Source organism: Mchenga conophoros, linkage group LG13, assembly GCF_057382185.1.
Source record: "Mchenga conophoros isolate Kocher_MC1m ecotype Shallow Benthic linkage group LG13, M_conophoros_male_GT1.1, whole genome shotgun sequence".
NCBI lineage: Eukaryota > Metazoa > Chordata > Actinopteri > Cichliformes > Cichlidae > Mchenga > Mchenga conophoros.
In genome coordinates, this window is record NC_140538.1 from 31,138,217 (window position 1) to 31,164,167 (window position 25,951).

A 25,951-nucleotide genomic window follows, 5' to 3' on the forward strand; every position below is an offset into this window, starting at 1 on the left:
TCTCCCTGTCCTATCGCCCAGTCATGTCTGTCACGTCTGTAACAACTGAAAATAAAATAAAATGAATACATAATTATAATAAAGGTCAATCAAATGGACCAATATGGCAAGGCCATGATAAATCCGCTTGGCATCTTTCTTGGCCTTCAGACAACAATTCTGATGGCTAAAGATCCAAACGGGACAGGCAGAAAAGATAAAAAAGAGAGAGAGAGTATATTTCTGTATCTTGGCTTCTCTTTATTGGCTCCCTGTTAAATCCAGAATTTTATTTAAAATCCTAATGAGGCCCCATCTTGTTTTAAAGTCTCATAATACCAGCAGACCGCCTCACTCTCATTGGCTTACATGTGGATATTTAAAAGCAGAATGGGAGGCAGAGTTTTCAGCTCTCAGGCCCCTCTTCTCTGGAGCTGCTCTCTACTTTTAAGATTAGGCTTAAAACTTTCCGTTTTAATAAAGCATTCAGTGAGGAACATAAGTATTTGAACGCCCTGCGATTTTGCAAGTGCTCCCACTTAGAAATCATGGAACACATTGTAGGTGTATTCCCACTGTGAGAGACAGCATTTAAAAACAATTCAGGACATTGCATGATTTTGAAATATTTTTTTTGTATTGCACTGCTGCACATTATTTAAACACCTGGAAATCAGAAAGAATTCTGTCTCTCAAAGACCTGTTACTATGCTTTTAAAAAGTCCACCTCTACTCTACTTATTAATCTAAATTAGTAGCCAGTGTCTGAGCTCTTTAAAGACACCTCTCCACTCCACAGTCAGTCAGACTCCAACTACTATCATAGGCAAGACCAAGGATCTGTCAAAAGACACCAGAGACAAAATTGTGGACCTCCATAAGACTGGGAAGGGTTACAGGGCAATTGCCAAGCAGCTTGGTGAAAATAGATCAACTACTGGAGCAATTGTTAGAAAATAGAAGAGGCTAAAGACGACTGTCAGTCTCCCTCGAACTGAGGCATGGGATAAAGTCATGTGGTTAGATGAGACCAAAATAGAAATTGGCCTCAACTTCATTCGCCATGTTTGAAGGAAAAAGAAGGAGTTGCATCCCAAGAACACCATCCCTACTGTGAAGTTTGGGGGTGGAAACATCCTGCTTTGGAGGTGCTTTTCTGCAAAGGGGACAGGGTGACTGCACTGTATTAAGGACAGGATGAAGGGGGTCATGTATTGTGACATTTTGAGCAACAACGTCCTTCCCTCAGTCATTGAAGAGTCGTGGCTGGGTCTTCCAACATGACAATGACCTGAAGCACACAGCCAGGTTAACCAAGAATTATATCAAGGTTCTGGACCGACCTAGCCAGTCTCCAGACTTAAATCCAATAGCAAATCTCTGCAGGGAGCTGAAACTCTGTGTTTCTCAGCAACAGCTCAGAAACTTGACACATCTAGAGGAGATCTGTCCCACATAGCAAAATTGGTATGGCCCAGATCTGGACCACACAATGTGCTTACACATGGCCCACATGGCGCAGATCTGGTTTGCCAGAGGTGTCCCACACATGGGCCAGTTGCAGGCACACTGCTGGCCCTGCGCTGGCCCAGAACAGTTTCAGCTCTGGCCCCAGATGTCAGCCTAATGTGTACCTTAACCAAGCCATGTAATGACAACATATAGTGCAAAAGTAACATGACAAAGATCTGTTCAGATAGTGAATGGACTGGTTTGTATATAGCACTTTTCTACACTCCCAGTTTGCTCAAAGTGCTCTATACAACATACCACATTCACCCAATATCTTTAAACGAATGCTTCCTGACTACATTTATACACATCCACAGTCTTGACATGCAGATTGGAGGAGCCAGGGATCGAACCACTAACCTTTGGATCAGTAGGTGACTTGCTCTACCTCCTGAGCTACAGCCACCCAGCAGGAAGCATGAGTAAACCTTCACTAGGTTTTGGATAAAATTTACACTCACAGACCTGTCAAACCTACGTTTGAAACGTTGGCTACCATAGCAGTATAGTATTGCAACATGGCATTTGGGTCTTCTAACTAAAATAGGAAAATAGGAACATAAATAATGCCATCATTGCCAGACCTGTCCCACATCTGGTTGACATAAACTCAGCCATGACACCGGTCAGTCAGAAGTGCCAGCTTGATGGCAGATCCAGGCCAGACCTGTTTTCTATGGGCCTGGACCAGATAAATCAAACCACAATCGAGCCAGATATGGCATGCTATCACATAGACAGTGCCATCTATGCCAGGCCTGGTCCATATCTGGATGACATACGTCTTATCATGCCAGAAGTCAAACAGCAGTGCCAGCTTGATACCAGATCCTGCTTGCTATGTGGGCGTGTGGAGGAGTGGGCCAAAATCCCCACTGCAGTGTGCAAACCTGGTCAAGAACTACAGGACACGTTTCACCTCTGTAATTGCAAACAAAGGCTTTTGTACCAAATATTAACACTGATTTTCTCAGGTGTTCAGACACTTATGTTCCTCGCTGTATAGTGATACTGCATCAGGTAGATCGAGCCCTCCCTTAGTTATGCTCCATTAAGTCTAGGTTGGTGGGGGATTCCCATGATGCACTGTTGAGCGTTTCTTCTTCAATCCCCTCGTTTCACTCACTGTGTGTTTATACACATCTCTGTATTTGATTATTAGCTGTTATTAATAAATATAATATTAGCAATAATGCTAATGAAAAAATATATTCTAAAGTGTTTTGAGGTTCGAGATATTTTGTTTGTTGTAAATTTTCCTGAAACTGAATTAGAGGTACTATGTGTTTATGAGTCAACTGCTGCTTATAAAAGTTAGGCTCGTTAGCTATTGAACCGTCTCACTGCTGTTGTTTTCTTTTAATCCAACAGTTTCTGTGTTTCCTCACTGCTGTCAGCAGATATTGGCCTATAAACATTGACCCAACTGTTAATAATTGACATGATTTCCCTTTTGCAGCAGCCTTTGGTTGCCTTGACTGAAAGAGACAGTCTGCCAGGTAGTAGAACAGACAAAAGAGCACAGGGGTTTTTTCTGGCAAATGATCCGAGTTTATGTTTAAATGGTATATTTATGTTTAATGAGAAGTGTAAGGGCAACCATAGTACACTAGATTAACTGACAGCAGAGCCAAGTGTCAGAAAGCATTAGAAATAGGCAGTTAGGCTTAAAAGTGAAAGAATGCTCCTTAGCTTAAGACTCCATGAATCTGGACCAACAGCTCTGCCAGGGTGAACTTTGGCTCATCTTAAGAGGTTTCAACAGAGATAGAAACTAGCAGCAATGTGGTGATCATATGGAATGCCCATTCAATTCAGCCCCTCATAGCAACAACAAGTGAAATAACCATTACCAGTGTCAAGTGAAATTATCATCCTGTAGCCTCTGACACTGGACTCATCTCTGTGCTTATGTATTTTTATTACAGATATTATTTTTTTCTTGTTCAATGGACGTTTTTCTTTCCCATTGTTGCCAAGTGAAAGCTCATAAGGCGTTTATGTGATTGTTGAGGTTTTCTGTCTATTGGTGTAGAGTCTTTACCTTAAAATATAAAGCTCCTTGAGGTGTTGCATGAATACCTGCTTGCTTTTCCAGAATGCAGATAGCCAAATACCAAAAGAGCAGTGAACCTCGGAGCCAGCAGCAAGCTGCTTCTCAAGGAAACCAAGCTCACCGTGTTAAATAATTGTTTTGAGCCCCTCACTGTAGTTTTATACCAGACCAGAGGGTTCCACACTTGCCAAATCCCACCTAATTCTGTATTATATGACAAAATTATCTACAAATGCCTATTAGCAAACACTGGTCAGCTTCAAGATGACACACAAAAAGTGAAAAATATAAGTGCTTTAGTTCAGCATAGAAAGCATTACTATTATTTGATTATTAGCACTATATATATATATATATATATATATATATATATATATATATCTCCAGCAGATCCCGGGAACAACATCGGAGATCTCTGTCCAGAAGAGCGCAGTCCTGGGAACAGCTAAGATACTGCGCAGGACCCTCAAGCTCCCAGGCCTCTGGTAGAGGACCCGAGCTTGAAGGATAAACCGCCCGCAGGGGCGTGCTGGGTGTTTTTATATATATATATATATATATATATATATATATATATACAAGTACATGTAAGTACATCTGAAGCTGGTGAGAATGTGAGAACCTAGGAACTATAGTCTTCTAGGGTATAAAACTACAAGTTTTTATGTGAGTGATGGTGTTAAATGCAAAGTCAAAGGATGGCTAAAGTGACAGTTCAACTTGTAACTAATATAAATGGATTGTGTCAAACTAATTGTTTTATTTTTCATTTCCCTTTTTTCACTTCCTGTTCTAAAGTTCCTTCGCTGCCTAATTTCTCTTTCTGTTTTCACAGTTGTATTATGCATCTGTACTTCTTTTTTTGGATATAGTTTACCAAATTCAAGTTCATGTTGTGGAGCCCGTGAGCTTGTTGTACATTCCAGAAGGATAACGCAAGGACACATTGTGCACACAGTGTGTGTGTGTGTGTGTGTGTGTATGTGTGAGACAATGTAATAATGGTTCATTGTCAGAAATTCCACAAAAGATAAGATATCTAGTTAAAATACATTTTGTCTCTTAGCTGACAGAAAAGAAGAGTGAATGTCAGAAACTTGTATTTCGAAATTCTCCCAGGGTTCTCTTACTCGTCCTGACGCTGTTCGTGTTGCATGGCAGGTTTGCAGCTGTTACTGGACTGAAATGGGAGTTGTCTTTTTATTAAACACCCCACAACATGATTATCCAGATATCCAGGTACCAGAGTTGCCTCTCTGCAGTTTCTCTCCTCCTGACATCCCCCCAAAACCCACATTCCCATAAAGAGTGTGTCTGCTCCCAGACCATCAAAGGATGAATTAAAAAAACTGCAAAAATTCACAAATACCTCACAAAAACATTGCGATGTAACATCTACAACTGCACAAGAAGTAAACCGGTTAAATGCTGACTATTAAACATTAGGTATCTCTCTTCCAGTAAAGTAGAAGAGTATTTTTACCTTGCAAAAATGCATATTTATATGCATTTATGAGTTTTTCTTTTTTTTCAAAAAATGTCCAGTTGATTTATGTAATGTTATGCACAATTTATTTAAGACAGCAGTTACTGCATCAGTTTGGCTAGTTCTGTGTTTGGGTTAAAATATAGCATGATTAAGGATACAGAGTTATTAATATTAAACATCTAATTAAACCAGAATGTTTTTGTCAGTCCACCCCAACTCTCACGTAGCATAATGTGACATGTTTGTCGCATCCATTTAAAGTCAGCCAAGTGCTTGAAGAAAGATTTGAGCATCTCATTAGTTCCTGCTCTAAAGTCCAAGGATGCCTGTTTAACATTTCATGGAATTCTATCTAATGGTCCTTGAGATATTCCAGTCTTACCAAACATGGATACCTGAAAGTGCAACTCTACAGCCATCATTAGAGAACATTATAGTGTCATAATCCTGCATTGAACAGACATTTATTGTGAACATTAAATCTTAAATTCTTCCAGTTTAATCTTCCAGTATCTAATGTATAAATAAATAAAGTGTATTTATGAAGGTGGTTTCAAAGTCGTGATAGTTAAAAAAAAAATTTAATCAAAAAGAGAATCAACTTCTACATTAAAGGAATGATTACACATTACACAGTGACTTAAAAGGATCACTCACTCTTCCATCTCAAGAAACTGATAATGCAACATGACACTTTTCACTGCCTTCTTCCTTCTCTGCCCTCACATTCTCTTTGCTTCCTCTTTCTCCCTCCCTCTCTGTCACACACTGATCTTTTATTGGCTAAGTGGTGGTCACTGTAAACTGACCATTCTTCCCACCCCCACATCTCTGTGTTCCAGGGATGAAAGAAAGGCGCAAAAGATAACATCACTTAACTGCTTTTCAAAAATCCCCCATCTTCCATGCCTGTTCACTCTTAAACTGTGAGGATTAGACTACACAACATATGATATAAAGGGTATTTGAAATAACCATCTTCAGCTTAACTTGTCATTTTAACAGTAGCTTCATGCACTGGTTGATTTTCATAATTTTGCTTCTATAAAATGTTTTCGGAAGTCAGAGCATATTCAGTTAGACCTTGCATGTAAATTCTAATAACACATTTCCAATCATCTATTGTAATTTTACAAAGAAGAATTGCTGATTAATGTATTAATATTCTAATTAAATATCCATCAGCAATGGTGTGCTTGGTACCAAAAACATACCAAGCACAGAATTCAGAAAGAAAGGAGGGAGGGAAGAGGAATCCAGCAGCTAACATTAGCTATGGCTGAGCCTGGCTACATTCATGGTGAGTAAACTATTTGCCAACGGTGTTTTATTTGCTCCTCAGCATCACAATGACAGCATTTGAACAGTGCTGTGAAACTGTTTGTAATCAGGGTATGCTGAAATTTGCTAAACTAGCAAATATTTATAGGATCTGCTAACATTCAAGCAAGAATATCTGTTCCCAGAGTTAACTATCATTTTTGGCAAACTTTAGTTAGGTAAAGGTCTGTCAAAAACCTAAATGAATTAGATGGTTTCATAGATGTTATTTCAGTTTTCAATTCAGTAAAAATCTGCTAAGTCGTGTATTAAATATGAAGTTAATTAATATCAGTTTTATGTGCTTATCGGTGTGATTTCCTGAAAGCTAAAGAGTAAGCTAATGTTAGCTGCTAGCTTCCATCAAGTTTCTATTTTCTTGGAAAAGTAATTAGGGTTAGGGCTCTTGTTTATTTTTTTTTACTTTTCACACATCTTGGCATTGTTTTGGTTAAGGAAACCCAGTGGACTTAAATATTTCAGTGTAGTCTTAACCCCCCTCAAGTATGAATGTGTGTGAAGGTTAGCTGGAAAGTGCTTAGAAGCATAGAAGAAAGTGCTTGTGTGAATAGTCGAAGGTGGCATGTTGTATAAAGCGCTTTGAGGGCTCCAGGAGAGCAGAAAAACGCTGTATAAGAATCAGTCTAATTACCATTTAACTCAACAAGCATTTGTTTGTGTCTGCCAGATTTTAGCTGGTAATACTATTATATCCTTTTGTGGCTGCATTTTAGGAAAGCTACAATCTCTGATATCCAGTCCTGTGCAAACAGTCTTGATCTACTCCTCATTTCTTTATATATTACTCAGTCAAGCATAAAACGGCAAGTAACACAGGTGAATCGGTGTTAGTTGACAAATAGCACAGGTAAAACCAAATCTTTGAGCACTTTGTTAATCACAAAAACACATAATTGTTCCCGTTTCTTTAGTTGATTCTGTAAAAAAGAAAAATGACAAAGGACACAGTGTGACAGGTATAAAATTTTAGTTTTTCTGTTAAAATGCTATTAGAATATCTTGGCATATCTCTGCATGTTGTGGAGTGTATCCTTAAAAATGTGAGGACTGTCAGGAGAAGAGATACAACAGTGAGTGTCTTATTAAAGCTGAAACGTATCCTCAGATTTTGATCTACCATCTAAAAAGCATCTGGTTGGCAACAGCTTTGTTTTTTCAGCATGCCAATGATACACTGCCAATGCAGTAAAAGCAGGCCCAGATAGAAAAACATACAGTAGAACACTATCCATGATGGATTGACCTCCCAGAGCCCGAATCTCAATATTACTGAAGCAGGAATACAACAGAAAGACCCCAAAAAGATAGTCCTGACACAGAACAGAAGAAAAAGCAGCCAACATCTAAAGAAGAACTTTACAATGTCCTTCAAGAAACCTGGAGAACTATTGCTGGAGACTACTACAAACATTGTTCACTTAAACTATTGGACTTGAATAAATGAAATTCCATTTAAAATAAAGTAGTAGTGCATTCTCTCAGTCACATGCTTTCAGACTGTGAGGGTAAGAACAGCATGGATGAGAAAAGTCCATTTTTCTTCAGTATCAATTACTGATGTTTATCAGCACATAGCATTACTTCAGTGGGTACACTTACAACAGCTTATTAGCAAATGGGATGTTGTGTATTCAGATGACAGTGAAAACTGAAGCAAATAAAGCTGAATGCTTAAATTTGTATCATCAAATTCTGTATTTGGCTTCTGTTCGGGGACACTGTCGATGATTTCCTTTCAACACTCAGCTGAATACATCCACTGGTTTTCAGACAGTCATTTGTGGTTTTTTTAGGCTGGTTTCACACTAATGACTTTATAACACTGTTGGTTGGCTTTACAAATGAAAGATGGTTTTCTGTCAGCAGCTTCACGTGTTTTTTAGTGATTCTTAGTAAGCAACTGTGGATAAAGTCTGAATGTCAGTGTGTGTGCATGTGTGAGAAAGACATGGGGAGTGAGAGACAGATTATCAGTAAGAGGAAATGAGACTGAGAGCTCCCGAATGTGGCTGACTGAACTCAGACTCAGATCATTGCTGATAATAACGCTGTCCGCTGCTACTATCCGCTGTGTCTCTATTTATTATTTATGAACAGAAACTACTTGTTCCTGTCACTTCAGGTGTGACGGGCTGGGATGACCATATTAGGAACACGGAACCTGCGCACCTGTAAGCTGACGTCATGTGCTGAAAGTACCTGAAAGAGCGCCTTGCAGAGTCGAGTCTCAGTTACAGAAACTACCTTCAGGGGACAACAGGAAGACGCCAAGAAGCGAGTTCAAAGAGGAATATATTTAGGATTCTTTTCGTTTTTGGCTGTGTACTCGAGAGGAATACTAAAAATACGACTTAGACAAATGGGGACCGCATTGTTCGCGGTTTTTGGTGCTTTAATCATCGTTTTCCAGGTGAGACTTCCTCTTTTGGTTAATATTTTGCCATCGGTGCTCAATTCTCTCACTGTCCCTTCTACTTTGAGTCACAAAAAATAAATGTCGGTTAATCCTGTTACTTATTTGATTGAACTGGACAACACCGGGTATCTCACAAGCAGTCTTTTCTTTCTTTTCTTCGCGGAATAATTTCGGCACCTCTTTATGCGTGAAGTAGCCTTCGATTTTAATAAAGAAATGCTTTTATCAGCTATGGTACTTGCTGGGACTAGTGGGCCAAACGAACTTGTGGGGGTCTAAAATCCTTATTGTGTGTAGCAGCTTTCTCCGCAGAGCAATCTGCAACAAATATTTAAAAAAAAAAAGTATTTTAAAACAGTGTCGAAACCGCAGAACACACGCGGAGGTTTAGGCCGTCTTTCTTTTTCTTTTCATACCCTTCCGCCTCGAAGAGTTCGAGGTTGTGAGCGAGCCTCGCCCTGATTCCGCTCATGACGTTGTCTGCAGGTTAATTTCCAGTTCAGAGTTGTGGTTTCAGCTTTGTTCACTCCAGTCTGTTTCGCTTACACATATCGAGAAGCACTTGTAAAAAGATTCATTAATGTAAAAGAGAAAAAGGACTATCATCCAAGTAATATCGTTTTTGGGATTTTAAAATGAAATAAAGTCATTTGGCTTACAGGCACAATTTCAATTCATTCATATAATTACACGGGGCGTTAGACACATTTTCATTAGTATTTAAAGTGACAGTTATTTTGTTCTTTATTTAGTGTTTAAACTGTGTATATTAAGCAGCGCAATGCTTTGCCAAGGCATTTTCTGAACAACAGCTCAAAGCTGCACGTTGTTCAGTTTAAGGAAAAACCTAAAATCCTGACCTTTCAATGCTGAAAACATTTCAAGTTTTTGATTTTTTTTTTTTAAAAAACATGTAGTTATTCAGTTTCGAACTCTTATAAGCCTGAAGTCTTATTGTACGTCTAACTGAAACTGTTGCTCCTCTCCTAGGTGTCAGCACTAGAGAGAGCTAACAGGCCAACATGTGTGCCTGGATTTGAGTCAGAGCTGCTGGTTTTCAGAGTGTCCAGGGAACATCTGAGGCCGGGCATGAGGCTGGGCAAAGGTAAGAGCAACCCAGTGTAGGCTCGTACATGGGTGTTTTTAAACGTGTTTGATTTGGATGTTAATGTTTTCTGCCTGGATGGTGCGTTACTCTTAGTCATAATCTAAATGAAATTATTTTTGGGTATTTGTTTCTATTGTCTAGTATCATTTCACATTACAGATTTGTTTGTATGAAACTGTCGGAGGGTTTAGACCTGAGTTGCAGCCCTACATGGAACAACTCTGCTGTTGTAAAGGACTCCTCCAGCCCAGATGGCCTTCAGCAGATTAGCTGGGCACATTGTTCTTAGTTGAAACCCAAACATGTCTCAGCCTGCTCTCACTCTGATTCTGTTACTTTTACCTGCTGGTCAGAGCAGTATCCCCGAACCTGTTTTACAGGCTTTGCTATTCAAGTGAAACTCTAAAAAAGGAACTGTTTTCTTTGATTTCAGTTAACTGAAAGGTTTTTAAAAGCTTCTTATAAACAGACTTAAACAGTTTTTGTTTTTGTTTTTTAAATGGGTTGTGGTTATGCATGTTTGCTTTAGCGTGAATATTCGTTTCTTTATCAATGGTCTCTACTGAATTACCCACTTTGATGGGGGTTTTTAAGACACAAGCAATTTATGATAATCAGATTAAAACGCTGTGTAAATGTATGTACAGCTTTACCTTGTTTATTTAGGAAAATATTGCAGAAATCTATATCTGGGCATCATATGTCAGTTTCTGTCCTTTTTCAATACAATTCAGTAAAATGTCATTAAGAGTAGATGCCAACAGGGCCCTAGAGTAGGTGCCAAAAGTACTGCAACCTAAAAATCAAGTTGAGTAGGCAGTAATGAGAAAAGGCTGTAGTGAACCAAACACTTACTCCACAATACTTCTATAAGGAGCAGTGAATAATGGGTAGAATAGCTGGTTCGAAATGATTGATGGTTCCAACCCTACTAAAATATAAACATTGTTTTAGCTTTCTTGGCCTATGGTTATTACAGATGCATTAATACAACCTTTTCCTCTTCCAATACTGCTTTAGTTTGACTGCATGTCTTGATAGTTTTATATTAATAGGCTGTTGTCTAAGAATACGTAGGTTTAGACAATTCTATGAATTGTTTTAGTTCAAGTCAAGGCTGTTTATCCCCCCCTCTTCTTTCTTGTATCCTAAAAATGAATTACCAATCGCAGAAATTTAACAATTTATGTTAAGTCTTAAAGTAAATGAAAGGAATGAAGAATGGATTAACATTACGTTGTCAATATGTAATTTTCATAAGCATGGTCCCCTGAAAGGTGTGGGAAGTGAGGTGTTGTGTAGTTATGTTGTCTTTACTGGAAACCAGAAAAAATCTGTTCTGCACTGGCAATTTTGCTGCTTTTTGAAATGACAACCTGAGGTAAACGCCAAATTTTATTAATATTTTTACCAATTTAAACCGTCAAACTGAGGTTGATGGTTGTATGAGAATGTGTACTTACTTCAAATAAAACGTGTGTCTGTGTGTGTGTGTGGTTTTGACGTCTTTGTTAAAAGTAAATAATGTTAACCTGACTGAGTGTTGCTACTGTCAGAGCTAAAAACCATTTAGTCATCTTGCAGTCACTTATGCTGCTTTTGTTAAGGAAGAGGGAGTGGTGTCTGTCGCTTTTCTTTGAATACAAAAAACTTGCCAGATTTTTCACTATATGTACCACATTCATAATGATTAACTCTTTCCTATCCTTTCCCAGTGGGCTTCACTGACTGCACAGAGCGCACAGTAATTCTTTTCAGCACTGATGACAGTCGCTTTACTGTAAAGGCAGATGGTACATTAACGGTAAGTAGAGTTGACAGACCTGACAGCAAAGTTGGGGTTAGTTTAGAAAAGAAGATATTGAAGTAAGATTTGTGAGGACTTAGTCTAACGAATGCATGTTGTATTTCTGTTAAAGGTTTTGTGTGTATATATATATATATATATATATATATATATATATATATATATTTATTTATATTTTTATTTATTTACCTTCCAGGTAAACAGAGAGGTTGTTCTTCATAAAGGACACCGGAACTTCTTCATCCACTCCTGGGACTCTCATGGTCACAAAATAACAGTTCCAGTCAGTGTCGTTCACCCTGAGCATCACCGTGGAAAGCACCACCATGGAGCCCACACAAACTTCAACATTCAGCATCACAGTACTGAAGTGGACTCTATTAACAACACAGAGGTGGGTTTAGAGACACCGTTTAATGGGGCATGAATGAAAAGTACATTTGGAATCGATACATGCAAAATGCCTGTTTCTGACACTTTTAGTAGATACAACAGATGGCAACTTAACTCGTGAGGCTACATATAATTTATCAGATTCACAAACTTGAGTATCAACATGTCCTGCTTGGTAGGACACGATAATGCCTCATTGGCCTTCATGGCTAAGATGTTGAAACTGATGTTAACTCTGGACAGACACAGACCCGTCATAGTCTGAAAATAATTTAAAACTCATTCTGAGAACGTCTGTGCTCCTCCTCATAGTTTAATTAAGTTCTGAGTGGTGTTCTATCCAAGCTCTTGCTAAAAAAGCTGTCTGTATGTTCTTCCAGAATGCCGCTGAGCCACAAGTGCCCGTTCTGCAATTTCCCAAGTCTGGTGGAGGGCTGAGGAGGAGGAAAAGGGACTGGGTTATTCCTCCGCTCAGTGTTACTGAGAATAAGAGAGGAACCTATCCCCTGAAAGTAGCTCAGGTAAGGTGAACTGAATGACCTTGTGGTTAATTTGACAATAAACTGCATTTTAAATGTTTATTTCTGCATAGGATCTCGCTGTTGTTTCCTCTGCAGTCCGCATGTCTTTTTTTATTTTATTTTAATTTTTTTTCTTGGATGTCATAAGTAATTCTTAGTATGACTATCAGTTAACTTTAGAGTAACGCAAGTGAAGTGTAAAGGCACAAGTAAAGATCTATATGTTGTTGGCAGTCAGAAAAGTTGATACTTAAGTGCCAAGTGAAAGATGTATTTGTCTCTTAGGTATAATTGTTTTTATTTTTTAAATTTATAAATGCTAAAATTTGTCCCATCTCTCACTACTCCTAACTTTCACTCCCCAACAATTTGTGGCAGATGGCTCCCTGTCCTTGAACCTGGTTCTGTTGGACATTTCTCTAGTTAAAAGGGAGTTTGCTTTCTCACGGTGACAAGTGTTTACTCATGGAGATCAGCTGATTGTTGTGATTTCTTTCTAATACTATAGGGTCTTAATCCTGCGGTATGGAGTGTTTTGAACTTGGCAACAGTGACACACAAAATTAACTAAAACTGGAGTAAATTGGTTGACGATAACACTACGCTAATAACTCAGATTATTTACAATGAGTAATTATAGTGTGCCCAAAATGCTTAGAGAATCTAACAATCTTTTTGATTTGAGATCACAAGGAGTCCTTCTGCTCTATATATCAAAATAACCAGAAATCTCTTGAATTTGAGTCTAATGCACAGCCTCTTTACTATTTAACAGTTACTTTAGATGGTGAGAGTGATCTTAATTAGTCCTGTTGTGTTTTTCATTTGTTTTTGTTTGTTTTTCCAGATCCGCTCTAGTGACGATAAAAAAAAGAAGCTCTTTTACAGCATCACTGGTCCTGGAGCTGATCTGCCTCCTGTTGATCGTTTCACAATGGACAGAGAAACGGGCAATCTGTATGTAACACAACCACTCGACAGAGAGGAAATACCCAGTTACACGGTAATCATCCTCACTCTGTCCAAATGTTTTTCCATGTGTGTACTTGATGATTGCATTTTGATCCTGTGTGTGTGTGTGTGTGTGTGTGTGTGTGTGTGTGTGTGTATAAACTTAAAATCTTCTGCCTGTGTAGTTTGAAGCACATGCTATGGTTGACGGAGCAGGACAAGCTGAGGATCCCATGGAGATTATAGTCATTGTGATCGACCAGAACGACAACAAACCTTATTTTACGGTGGAGTACAACGCCGATGTTGCTGAGGCCACGGCCATCGGTATGTATAGAAACCTTATTGCCTCTGGACTTGGGTAGTTTTCTTTGCTTTTGTTCGTGTTTCTAATACTTATCCACTATATTTAATGAATTTCAAGATACCCAGAGATTTAAAGAAAATCAGAATGACACCTAAAGCACCAGAGAAGGATTTGGGTTAGAAGGAAATTAGCAGACGTTTGCATTAAGTCAATTTTATTTAGTAAATCTTGTAAATGAAGCAGTGTGAAGACCTTCAGGAACTTCTTTTTTATTTCCTCCACTCCAGGGACGGAGGTGGTTAAGGTTGAGGCCAAAGACAACGATGAGCCAAATACTGACAACTCAGAGCTCCGCTATCGTATTCTGAACCAGGACCCACCGCTGCCCACTGACAACATGTTTGAAATCAACCCAATTACTGGAAGCATCAGAATCACTGGTAGAGGACTGGATAGAGAGGTAAGACCTGTTAAACACATTTCAAACACAAGTGTCCTTTTACACCTAAGGGCTGAAAAAACATTTTGTAATGAATCAGGATCAGTAGTCTGCCTGTCACTGCTAGAAATCAGTCACAAAGAGGGTGCTGCAAAAAAACATGGTGGGTTTTTTTTTTTTTTTTTTTTTTTTTTGACAGTAAAACTAGACACAGCCTCTAAAGTATAGTTAGTTTCTGTCTACATTTCTGGTTTGTGTCATACCTCTGCATGGAAGACACAGACTAGTCTGACAAACTATTCGCCAAGTATAAATAGTTTGTCCAGACTACAGGAGATCAGAGCTGTTTCTGGTGCAGCATCATAAACCTCTTTGTTGCTCTGTGAAGTCAGTTTCAACAAACAGCCTCGTGCCAAATGGTCAAGAAATACTTTATTCTAACAGTTTGACCAAGGCTCTCAACAGCATCATGTTTGTCATAAGCAAAATATTAAATGAGTTTAGCTTCAGCTTTTCAGCAGAATCGGCCTTCATAGATGAAGAGCTTTAGTCCGTCTGAAGGCTTTGTTACAGTCTGTAAACCGATGTCAGTGTTTCTTCCTTCCTGTTGATGAGCTGATGTCTGTATCTTACCAGAAATATCCACAGTACACTCTGACAGTGCAAGCAGCAGATATGGCAGGAGAAGGGTTAACTGGACAAACCAAAGTCATCCTCACGGTGACGGACAGCAATGACAACGCTCCAGTCTTCACTCAGAGCTCAGTAAGTATGAAGTAACTGGAAACTTCCTGTTTAACTGCTGCTTTTTCACACTGTTAAAGCAGAACATTCATCCTGTATCTAACTGCATTATTAATGTTGCACTCACACATTCTGACACAGCAAAAACCCAGTCTTTGACAGCACATGGGAAATGTACAAATGCAGTTAAAAACAATATTTTACCACATGCATAGCGAATTAAATTTATGGACTCCACAGTTGTAGACTTGCATTAAGTAATGAACCTAATATAATGACACAGACTACAAAATGAGGCCATTATTCGCCGTTCCTAGTTAGGAGGCTTTAGATCTGTTTTCACTGCTGTGATTTCTGACTCATCCTTTATTTTCTCACAGTATACTGCAACAGTTGATGAAAACAAAAAGGATGTTGTGGTGGTTAGGATGATGGTAACAGATGAGGATGAACCACAAACTCCAGCCTGGAACGCCAAGTTCAAGATCGTCAGTGGTGATCCTGATGGACTTTTCACTGTAAAAACAGGAACTAACAAACATGAAGGAATCCTTTCTACTGCAAAGGTAGGAAGAAAATCAGGAATTCATTCATAATATTGGAAGATAATTGTGTCATTTGATGGCAGCATTTTTGTGATTTCATGTATCCTCACAAGTGTGTGTGTGAGTGAGTGATATATGTGTACATTCTTCAGTTTTAATAAACACCCATAAAGTGTAATGACATTAAACACTATTCATTTAAGATGTGATGGAATCAAAGTAATTATTTTGTGTGTGTGTTTTTCTTTCTCCTCTCTTCCTTCCAACCAGGAGCTGGACTTCGAGAGGGCCAGCAAGCACACTCTGTTGGTTTCAGTGGAGAATGAGATTCCTTTTGCTCCTGGTGTTTCTGTGGTCACTTCTACCGCCACAGTGGTGGTGAATGTGAGAGATGTGAATGAAGCTCCAATATTTGATCCAAAGGAGATTCTTGTGGTAAAACCAGAGGACCTTGCTGTGGATGAAGCCGTGGTGCAGTACACTGCTTCAGACCCAGACACTGCACGCAAGCAGACAGTCTCGTAAGTCGGGGGGTGGGGGAGAGACTTTCTACTGCTAAAGAGAATGTATCACTGACCTCATAAGTGCTGCAAATATTAAATTTCCTTATAGATAAATGTCTTAGATAAATGTTTTAGATTCCTTGTTCTGTTTGATGGTCAAAATTGATTCACTGTCCTCATGTGTGGCAGATATAATTACAGAATACTGTCTATAGCGATAAAACACTGAATAGCTGTATACCATAATAGAATATTAGGCTTATAAAAGACCCAAATACAGTTAATTAATTAATTAATTTGTATCATTAAGGTCTTAAAGCTTTTTTTAACTCCTTAGTTGTAAAAAGCTCATTGGGTATTGTCACCACCCTGCTGGACAGGCGCTGTGGACACCAAAGTTTGTGAATCCGATAACCCAAGAATGAGGCAACTTAGGACATTCAAATTCCTACCATAGCTGCATCTACTAGGAGGCTGATGGATGGTACCTAGTGGCCACCAGTATTTTTAAATGATGTGAGAACCCTGTAACAGTTAATGTGTTTAATTCTTGCACCGTGTATTTAGCCTGAGGAGAAAGCGGAGGATGTTCAAAATCAAATACAGTGGAACCCCCGACTTACCAATACCCCGTTTCACGAAAAATTCAAGTTACGAAGGCACTGAACGGCAATATTTTTGCCCGTGTTATGGCAAAATGCCTGAGTAACGAAATCCACTGGCTCTGATTGGCTGAGCCCACACACAATGCCTTCCGATTCATGTGACAACCCCTTGGCTTCCATACTTGCGCTTCGCTGTTCCACTTGAACGACGTATTGTTGTTCTGGTTAGCAATTAGCCTATAGCCTATTGTTCAGCATCGCCTCAGTCAAAACGCGCGATGGGTGCTTCGACTTTCGACTTTCAAAAGACCCTCGGGAACGAATTAATTTCGTAAGTCGGGGTTCCACTGTATCACATTGTGGAACATGCTAATTCTAATCATCCTGCCTGCACAGTATTACCATCTTTTCTGTGACTGTCTTGTACAGGTACAAAATATTGACTGACCCAGCAGGCTGGCTGAACGTGGACAAGGACACAGGTCTTATTAAAGTGAGAGCGTCCATGGACAGAGAGGGTATCTTTGTCACAAACAACAGATACACTGCAACCATTGGTGCCTATGATAATGGTAGGTGGCAGTTAAGACTATTACAATTTATAACTTTTAATAAAATTCCCATTTCTGAAAAGTTATGGAGGAACACTTGTTAAATTGGATAAGTTGGACTAGCCTGTATAATGTCCCGATAAAGTTGCAGGACAAGAAATCCTATGTTGCACAGACTGATCACTGAATGATGGAATCTTTTTTTCAAATTCCAGCACAAACGGCCTTTCCTGGGACATTCCCAACTAATAACATTGCAACCCTTAATTTGAAAAATTTAATAATTAGTAATTCAGTAATTAATTTGATCTTAGCCATTAGTTTTAGCCCTCAAATCTTTGTTTTAAAAGCTAAGTGCCAGTTATGAGGATCAGAGGTCTAGAGGAAAGTCTGTGTGCATTACTATGAACTTGGGTTTCTTCAATAAAGTGAAATATCGTTGTAATAAATGTTCTCCTGATGTTTGTTCTGTTACCAGATGCTGTCCCGGCTACAGGAACTGGTACTCTGATCATTCAGCTGGAAGATGTCAATGACAATGCTCCATTTATTGAAGAGCGTGAAATCAAGGTGTGTCTTATTTCCAATAGCTCAAGAATCGTTTTGTGTTGAACTTGTCTAATTGTGGTGCAGGATGGGTGTGTTTGTAAGATTTCCAACTACAGGATGGTCATCAGCATGAAGGAAAGCTTCACTGTGACTTTGTTTCCTCAGGTGTGCAACAAGGATCCAGCTCCTCAGCTGCTGTCAGTAACAGATAAAGACGGACCAGAATTTGGACCTCCCTACTCGGTGTCTTTACAGGGCATGTCAAAGACCAACTGGACCGCTAGGATGAACGACACCAGTATGTACACTGCTAACATGTGACAAGTACAAACTGATAAGATGGCCAGACTTTTAAATATTTTGGTTCAGAAACCAAAATATGTATTTTTCCTGCTAACATGTGATTTGCAAATGTCAGGATTGTTTAGGTCGGACATGATTCAGTGTTCACCACTGAACATTGAGATTAGAGTAATTGGTGCAACGTGGCTTTGAAGAGGTGGTAAAGCTAGGTGAAAGTGAGACAAAGCAAATCCATCAACACAGAATTATTAAGTAAAATATCTGCTGTCTTATTTCAGAAACGGGCATCATCTTGAATTTAGCCGCTGAGCTGCCCAGTGGAGAGTACAGTGTTATACTGACAGTGGCAGACAAACATGGCTTGGGGCAGGACAACATCATCACAGCTAAAGTGTGTGACTGCAGGGGCACAGACTTCACTGCATGCTCAGGTCCAGGACGCTATGGTGCAGCTGCCAGCAACCTGCCCCTTATCCTTGGAATACTTGGAGCCATCCTGCTGCTCGGTGAGTCACACATCTGTAGTCTCAGGACGGTGCATCTCTTTTCTTTCCCAGCTAAGTAGGATTTGGTTGGTTACTGTGTGCTAAACGTTGTGCTCTGTGTTCAGCGCTGTTGCTGCTAGTGCTGCTGTTTACAAAACAGAGGAAAAGGGAGAAAAAGGAGCCACTCCTGCTGGATGATGGTGTCAGAGACAACGTCTATTACTACGATGAAGAAGGAGGTGGCGAGGATGATCAGGTAAATGGACACTCATTCTGATTACACATTAATCAAAGCTGCACACACACAAGTCTCAGGAACAGAAAACCTGAGATTTTCTTTTTGAGATGAAATGTTTAAAAAGGCTGATCAAATTTGTTCCATTTCAGTGATTTGACCCAGGCTTTTTACTGATAGAAAAGTTTGAGTAGACAATGGGCTAAGTGGATGAAGAGAGTGGATTGCAGAAGTACAGCAAAAATATTCCATGTAATAATGCATCATTAAATCGCCTTCTTTCAGGATTATGACCTGAGTGTTCTCCACCGTGGCCTGGACAACCGGCCCGATGTGTTAAGGAATGAAGTGGTGCCAAACTTCATGCCTGCTCCTCAGTACCGGCCACGGCCTGCCAACCCCGAGGAGATTGGCAACTTCATTGAAGATGTGAGTGAGATTCTAAAGCTCCTTAAAACTTAATGAAATGTGGTACTGAGGTGTGAATTCAGTGCATCATTTGATAACATTGACCACAGTATTACAGAAAATGGGAACCTAAGCAGCTCTTACTGCCTCATGGAAGCACTTATGTCATTTGAAGGGAGTGCATACATTTTCATTGCTTTTTGTCTAATGTTATCACACATGTTAGTATCTTGCTCAAGGATATTTGGTCTGCAGTGTACCAACCTTCCGATTGGTAGGTGACCTGCTCTAAAATCTTAGACATAAGCTGGATGGCATTACTTTGGGAGCCATGACTGGAGCAGTCATGGTGACGGGAATCTTAATTTATTTATTTTAAGAGAAGAAAAAGAGGGAGTTGTTTAATTGACTTGCTCCCAGACAAGTGGCAGAAGATGGATGTTTTGGCTAAGAGTACATCATGTCTGTGCTTTGATAATGGTCACGTTTATTATTCTGTTACGTTATTGTGCTCCATGTGAGGTAATTGAAGTAAGTTGTGTAAAATTTCCTCCAACAGAATCTGAAGGCTGCAGACAACGACCCAACAGCACCCCCTTATGACTCCCTGCTGGTGTTTGACTATGAGGGAGGTGGTTCTGATGCAGGAAGTCTCTCCTCTTTGAACTCTTCAAGCAGTGGAGACCAGAACTATGACTGCCTCAATGAATGGGGCCCTCGCTTCAAGAAACTGGCCGACATGTACGGAGGAGGAGATGATGACGATATGCTGTAATCGTACCATATCACATGGCTGCATGTTTAATTTGTAAAAGCAAGCCAGAAAGGGGCTTTCAACAGCACATTTTGTTTTTATAGATGTATATGTGCACTGTGGTTTGCCTTCTCACTGCGATCCCGTTAGCAGTTATCGCCCACTGATCAGAAGCCAAAGGATGAGTTTTTGCTGTGTTATGAATGCATTAGGCTCTGTGTGCTTTTTTTTTTTTTTTTTTTTTCCCCATTTTGGGTTTTTTGTAGTTTTTATTTTTATTTTTTAATAAACATCTGTTTGACCTTACGCCTGAAGACTAATACCTTGTTACTTATTCTGTTGAATAAGTGCTGGAGCCACAGTGAACCTTCTGTGTAGGTTACTGGGCGACACCTGAGACACTCTGAGACTCGTCAGTCACACTGGGAAATGTTGCTTTACTCTATAGCATTTGTACTTATGGTCTCCATTTGTTTAAAAAGTAAAATTTGAAATGATTAGGATGAAATCCAGGTAGCTTGCATGCACCTCGTCAGCCTTTGACAGTGTGCTCAATGAGTTATGGATACTTTTAAATTGTTTCCTGTGGATCTGTTCATGTCTTTTATTACAATGATTTGTCAAAAACGAAATCTCTGAGATACTTTGTGAAATTAGCTTTGTTCTTTATAAAGATTTTATTAAGCCAACAGTGGATTTGTGTGGTCTAATTTCAGTTTAGTGCTAACTGCATTAAAACATACAGTGCAATAAACAGCAGTGACAAAAAGCTCCAAATTCTTTAATTTCATTGTCACTTCACTGCAGGTGATTGCAGAGAAAGACTGACCCACACAAGTTCCTTTCATTTCTTTCCGATCTGATGTCTGTTCAGCTTCATATGATTTTGGACATGACTTTGCTGTCTTTGGACACACGAGGTGTTTGCAATGTAAATAAAATTGTACATGCACAGTAGGTCACTTCCTCTTGTTTAAAAATGGAGGCACATTCAGGACAGATGTGTGAAGTGTAGTAAATGTACCTTTGGTAGCTATACTCTGGGTTTTGTCCAACCTAAATGCTTTCACACTTGCTGCAGTAAAGTGAGTGTGTTAAAGGATTCTACACGTTCTTTGAAGAGAAGTTGGAGCTGGACTAATGTCCAAGCGCTTTCTCAGGAATCACAGACTTGCAGGTGTGTGGAATTGGGCTTCTGATAATTGCCGACCACAGAAAATGTGATATTTTTATGGTTATAATAATACTACGTAATTGATTTTGGTTACACTTTATATTGTAACCAAGGCCTAATTACTGCTCCCATAGTATATTTAGCTTACTTTGTTTTTGTTTAGTTTTTACAACAGTAGCACAAGACGAGGACATACAAGGGTAACAGGAAAAGCTATAAACAGCTTGTCCTGGATGGGAGAAAAATAGAATTGAAATCTCAACTGTGATGAGCCTGATATGTTCATCTACACAGATGCAAATGTGGATGCAATTTTGCTCACATACCTATACTAATATATGTATATTCATGCATAGTGTTATCTATATATACACGTACCCATGCACTCATACAGAAATACTGATACACATAAATAGATCTGTGTGTAATTACAGAATTTAATTAGATGATGTAATTAGGTGCCAGTATTAATAATAGAAGAAGACATTTGCTGGAAGGATCTGAAAAGATAAATAACAACCCCGAGAAGTTGAAAGGGAAGCTTGAGGTGGCAGTGTTCAAATCAACAATATTAGTCTGAGTAAGGTGGTTGGTGATTTCCAAAGTTTGACACCATCTTTATTGTCCTTAGACTGAGGTCTGTCAGCTCTGAGCTGGACTCCAGACCTTCATCGATGGTAAATGGCCTGTATTTGTATAGCGCTTTTACTAGTCCCGCCTAGGGACCCCAAAGCGCTTTACACACCCAGTCATCCACCCATTCACTCTCACATTCACACACTGGTGGAGGCAGCTACAGTTGTAGTCACAGCTGCCCTGGGGCAGACTGACAGAAGCGAGGCTGCCATGTCGCGCCATCGGCCCCTCTGGCCAACACCAGAAGGCGGTAGGTGAAGTGTCTTGCCCAAGGACACAACGACCAAGACTGTCCGAGCCGGGGCTCGAACCAGCAACCTTCCAATTACAAGGCAAACAGACCATGAACATCATGCAAAGCATCCTTGTTTACATTGCTCTCAGTGGTTGGAGATCCTGTCATGAAGTCGGCCTAGTGAATCAGATGTTTCACTACTCCAGGGGTTTCCTGATTGGTATATTTCTGGATATCAGAATGTTACTTTGTAGGGCTAAAAATGGGGCTGTAAAAAAAGAAAATGAAGACAGAAAATGAATTATTCATTCAACAACAACAACAACAATAATAGTGAGTAAACGGGAAAAAAATTATTTAAAAAAAGGTGAACTGGTCCTGTCTTGCCACCAGGACATCCTGTTGTGTAATCACTTATAGCAGCTTCAATAGTGACCTACACTATGTTGCAACCTCTGCCTGTCCACTCTTTATTTTTACTAGAACTAATGGATGTTTTTATTACTTGCATTTTAAAAAACATTTATATTATTAATAAAACTGTTTGTTACCGCAGTTGTACCAAATATATTGACTGCACTGTTTACTTCTCAAGCACACCATCATACCTACAGTAGAATGGTTGACAAAGAAAAGAATCAAAGAACTGTAGTGGTAACGCCTGGTCAAGGTCCAGACCTCTCATTGAAGGAGTAGTAACAGATCTAACAGTTTATCATAATAATAGTAATAACTGGATGATTGTTTACAAGTGCTGCAGCCTCTGCACTGATAAGGGTAACCCCACAGTGCCTGCATCTGCACTATACAACCTTAAAGCCTCTGTCAGTGCGCCCCAGGGCGGCTGTGGCTACAATGTAGCTGCCATCACCAGTGTGTGAATGTGTGTGTGAATGGGTGGGTGACTGGATATGTAAAGCGCTTTGGGGTCCTTAGGGACTAGTAAAGCGCTATATAAATACAGGCCATTTACCATTAGAAATAATCGTCACTGGCTCATAGTAAAGCTAGTTTCCAGAAACATTACCAAATGTGGCCACAAGATGGCACTCATTTACAGGAGCAATAAAGCTTTTATGTGACAGAACTCTGCTAGGAGTTGCACAGTGATCACTTTCTCTTTAGTATATTTAATATATATTTTTGTTTAAGCACCACAGCATACATTGTTTCTTGATTTCTACGTCAGATCCACCCCTCGCTTGTCATGTCCTATAAAGACCAGGATGGTGATGATAAAAATGCTCAGCTTCAGGCTTCCCAACAGGACCTCACAAACAACAGCATGACTAAAGTTGATGTAGCAATAGCTAACTTAGTTAGTGGGTGTGACTGACTGCACCTTGCACTGCCAGGCTCAAAATCAGACACATGATTTAACTTTAAAGTCAGTGGAAACATCAAATTACAATGAAAAACATCCCTTCAGATGGCAAAGACAAAATGGCATGACATTGCATAAATATGTACTTTTTATTTGTTTTGACACAGAAAAATAGGAAAACACAAAGCACAACGCATATTTATGAAACCTTCCACACTTGATGGTGTACAGCATTTGTAAAAAATGCTTTTATCATCTTTGATAAAAGATCAATGATGGGGGAGAGAGAGATCACAACAGAATGATTGAGGTTGTCTGCAGCATTTGTTTTGCTGAAAAAAACCCTGCAAGATCAAATTAAGGTGGGCCACTCTGCAGCTGTCACTATAGAAATGCTGTTTCATGAGTCTTTGTGCTAAATGTTCTGTTGGTTTCCCTTTACATTCAGGTTCTGTTTCCTTTTATTTCCATCTACACATACAAACATCCAAAAAAATTCCCTTTGCTATGATCATGTGACATCAGGATCTTGATGCTGCATCTCTTTATTAAAATCCAACACCAGATCATTTCTGTTCACATTCTTCCTGAGCTCCATTTGAAAGCTCGACGATGTAAAGCAACTGGCCAACAATCCATAAGGAAAATCCTTCATCTTGTGTCTTTCTGCCTGGAGCTAAAACACTGTATGTTATAGAGCTCTTCTCCCTGACTTCAGCTCTATGTCGCTCTGTCTGTATTGTGCTGAAGTCTTGAGAGGACATGATGACTCCATGTTTTTGACGGGGGACCTCAGAAAGCCAAGAATATCCCCCTGAAGCTCCTGGTCTTAGCGACTAGGGGCTTTCTGGATCTCCACGAGTGCTTCTCACCACTGTAACCGAGTCAGCTGTTCTGGAGTGGAAGAAAGAGGAGAGACATGTGTGTTTGGGTTGGTGGCATCAATTTATTTACTTTTTATTTATTTTAACTAAAGACCAGAGATGGGCAGTAATGCGTTACTATAATCCGATTACTTTTTTCAAGTGACAAATAACGTAAGGGATTACTATCGCACACTATAATTAGATTACTGTTACTTTCCCGTAAGCTGCCTTACTGCGTTACTAAATTGTCGTTATTTTGTTTGTGAAAGTGTCTCATGACAATGACGTAAGGGTGTGCAGATCAACAATGATATGGAATGTGGGAGAGAGTACATCCATGCAGCATTTAAAGCATGGATGTACTTACATTACTTTTAGTTTTCAAGCAAACCTCCACCCGCCTCACTCCTGCTAAACAGGTGAACATAGATTTAAGAGCGACAGGACTCAGTGCTGCTGAATGATTTTATTTATTTCCTGCTGTGTTTTACTTGCATCTATTTGAAAGAGCGAGTGTAAACACAAAACATTATTATATTTTATATCATTGAATATGCAGAACATAGGTTTAAATGTTAAACACATTTCTTCAAGTCAAAGATTGTTGCATATAATTAAAATTTTTGCTTAATGCAATGTGCATAAAATTGAAAGATTAAAACAAATAAATTTTTTTAGAAAGAGGCTTTCCATTTGATTCAATTTTATATGATGGATTATGCAGAAAAAGTAGAATATGGCTCAAAGGTCTATTGCTTTATTACGTATTCAGGTTGTGTATCATGTTTTTGAAAAGTAACTAAGTAACTAATTATATTTGATAATAAGTAATCAGTAAAGTAATGGGATTACTTTTTGGAGAAGTAATCAGTAATGGTTAACTAATTGTTTCAAATAACTTGACCAACACTGGTCCTAAGTCACACAGTAATAAGTTATCTAATCCAAAAAGAATCAAAAGTAGAATGTGAAGCAGAGCCATCAGTCTGGGTTCAGGAGACAGACAGCTTAGTTGAATTGGGTGACCCTGAACCATGCCTTAGTTATTACTGGTTTACACTGGTTGACTTCCCAGGATGCACTGAGCCCCTCTCTTCTTTCCACTGCTGATGTGTTTACATGTCACTACTGAATGTCATTAACTTTGGTCTTGTCTCTCTATGCACTGTTTTTTCCTTTTTACTCGCAACCCAACCGGACTGCTGACCAAGGTCTCTTCCTGTTAAAAAAAATTAAATTCATTTGAATTCAAATTGATTTATATAAAGACGCAACAAATCCAAAAAATAATTTAAAAAAAAAAAGGTTTTCTTCTGCTGGTCATCAAATTGTTGGGGGTTTGACTTTTACAAATGAAACACTTCCGGCCTAAAATTTGATTTTTGAATAAAAATCCACAAATAATCTATTCCATTACCTTTGTTCTGTGTGTAACCCTGTTCTGTACATGCTCTACAGAGACGTCTGGCTTCTCCTGGGAGTCTACACTGCTTCCAGTGCAGTGCGGTGCAGAACCTGCCTGGTACTGCCTGCCACTCTGGTTTTCCCAGCAGGCAAAACCCTTGTTTTTAGACATTTTCCTGTGAGTCCTGTATTTCATTTTGGGGAAGGTGTGAGCACCACTGTCTGCCGCCTCCCAGGCATGTTCAGGCCACAGTGGTTCAGTCTGGGTAGCCTGGCTTATGGTGGCTCTCTGCAGGCGCACAGAGATTCTC

The 25,951-nt window shown here is 39.4% G+C and overlaps 2 protein-coding genes across 4 annotated transcripts in view; one reads left to right on the forward strand and one right to left on the reverse strand.

The window, feature by feature from the left end:
* Positions 1-8,438: 8,438 nt before the first annotated feature.
* On the forward strand, positions 8,439-20,770 carry LOC146561549 (cadherin-1-like). Its single transcript, XM_085243005.1, has 18 exons — positions 8,439-8,787; positions 9,784-9,898; positions 11,617-11,705; positions 11,905-12,102; positions 12,482-12,622; positions 13,470-13,625; positions 13,759-13,900; positions 14,168-14,340; positions 14,956-15,084; positions 15,444-15,629; positions 15,879-16,129; positions 17,146-17,288; positions 17,746-17,837; positions 17,982-18,114; positions 18,398-18,625; positions 18,730-18,860; positions 19,125-19,268; positions 19,807-20,770. Exons 1-18 carry the CDS (start codon positions 8,737-8,739, stop codon positions 20,020-20,022), a joined length of 2,718 nt encoding a protein of 905 aa, XP_085099131.1. The 5' UTR covers positions 8,439-8,736; the 3' UTR covers positions 20,023-20,770.
* A 2,746-nt stretch (positions 20,771-23,516) lies between these two features.
* The window catches only part of rasgrp3 (RAS guanyl releasing protein 3 (calcium and DAG-regulated)), a 39,016-nt gene continuing 36,581 nt past the window's right edge, over positions 23,517-25,951 (reverse strand). For all 3 annotated transcript variants that reach the window (XM_085243007.1, XM_085243008.1, XM_085243009.1), the window contains 2 exons: positions 25,654-25,951; positions 23,517-24,264 (listed from right to left, as the gene is read on the reverse strand). The exon at positions 25,654-25,951 is cut by the window's right edge and continues 91 nt beyond it. In XM_085243007.1, the coding sequence (XP_085099133.1) occupies positions 24,256-24,264; positions 25,654-25,951 (307 nt within the window). In that variant the 3' untranslated portion in view covers positions 23,517-24,255. The remainder of the gene's footprint in view (positions 24,265-25,653) is intronic.

What these genes read in the sequence shown, in the direction of transcription:
- LOC146561549 (XM_085243005.1), top strand. Translation starts at nt 8,737, where the DNA reads ATGGGGACCGCATTGTTCGCGGTTTTTGGTGCTTTAATCATCGTTTTC. An exon ending in TGCTGAGGCCACGGCCATCG is followed by an intron (nt 13,901 to 14,167) that starts GTATGTATAGAA and finishes CCTCCACTCCAG; the next exon opens with GGACGGAGGTGGTTAAGGTT. An exon ending in GAATCCTTTCTACTGCAAAG is followed by an intron (nt 15,630 to 15,878) that starts GTAGGAAGAAAA and finishes CCTTCCAACCAG; the next exon opens with GAGCTGGACTTCGAGAGGGC.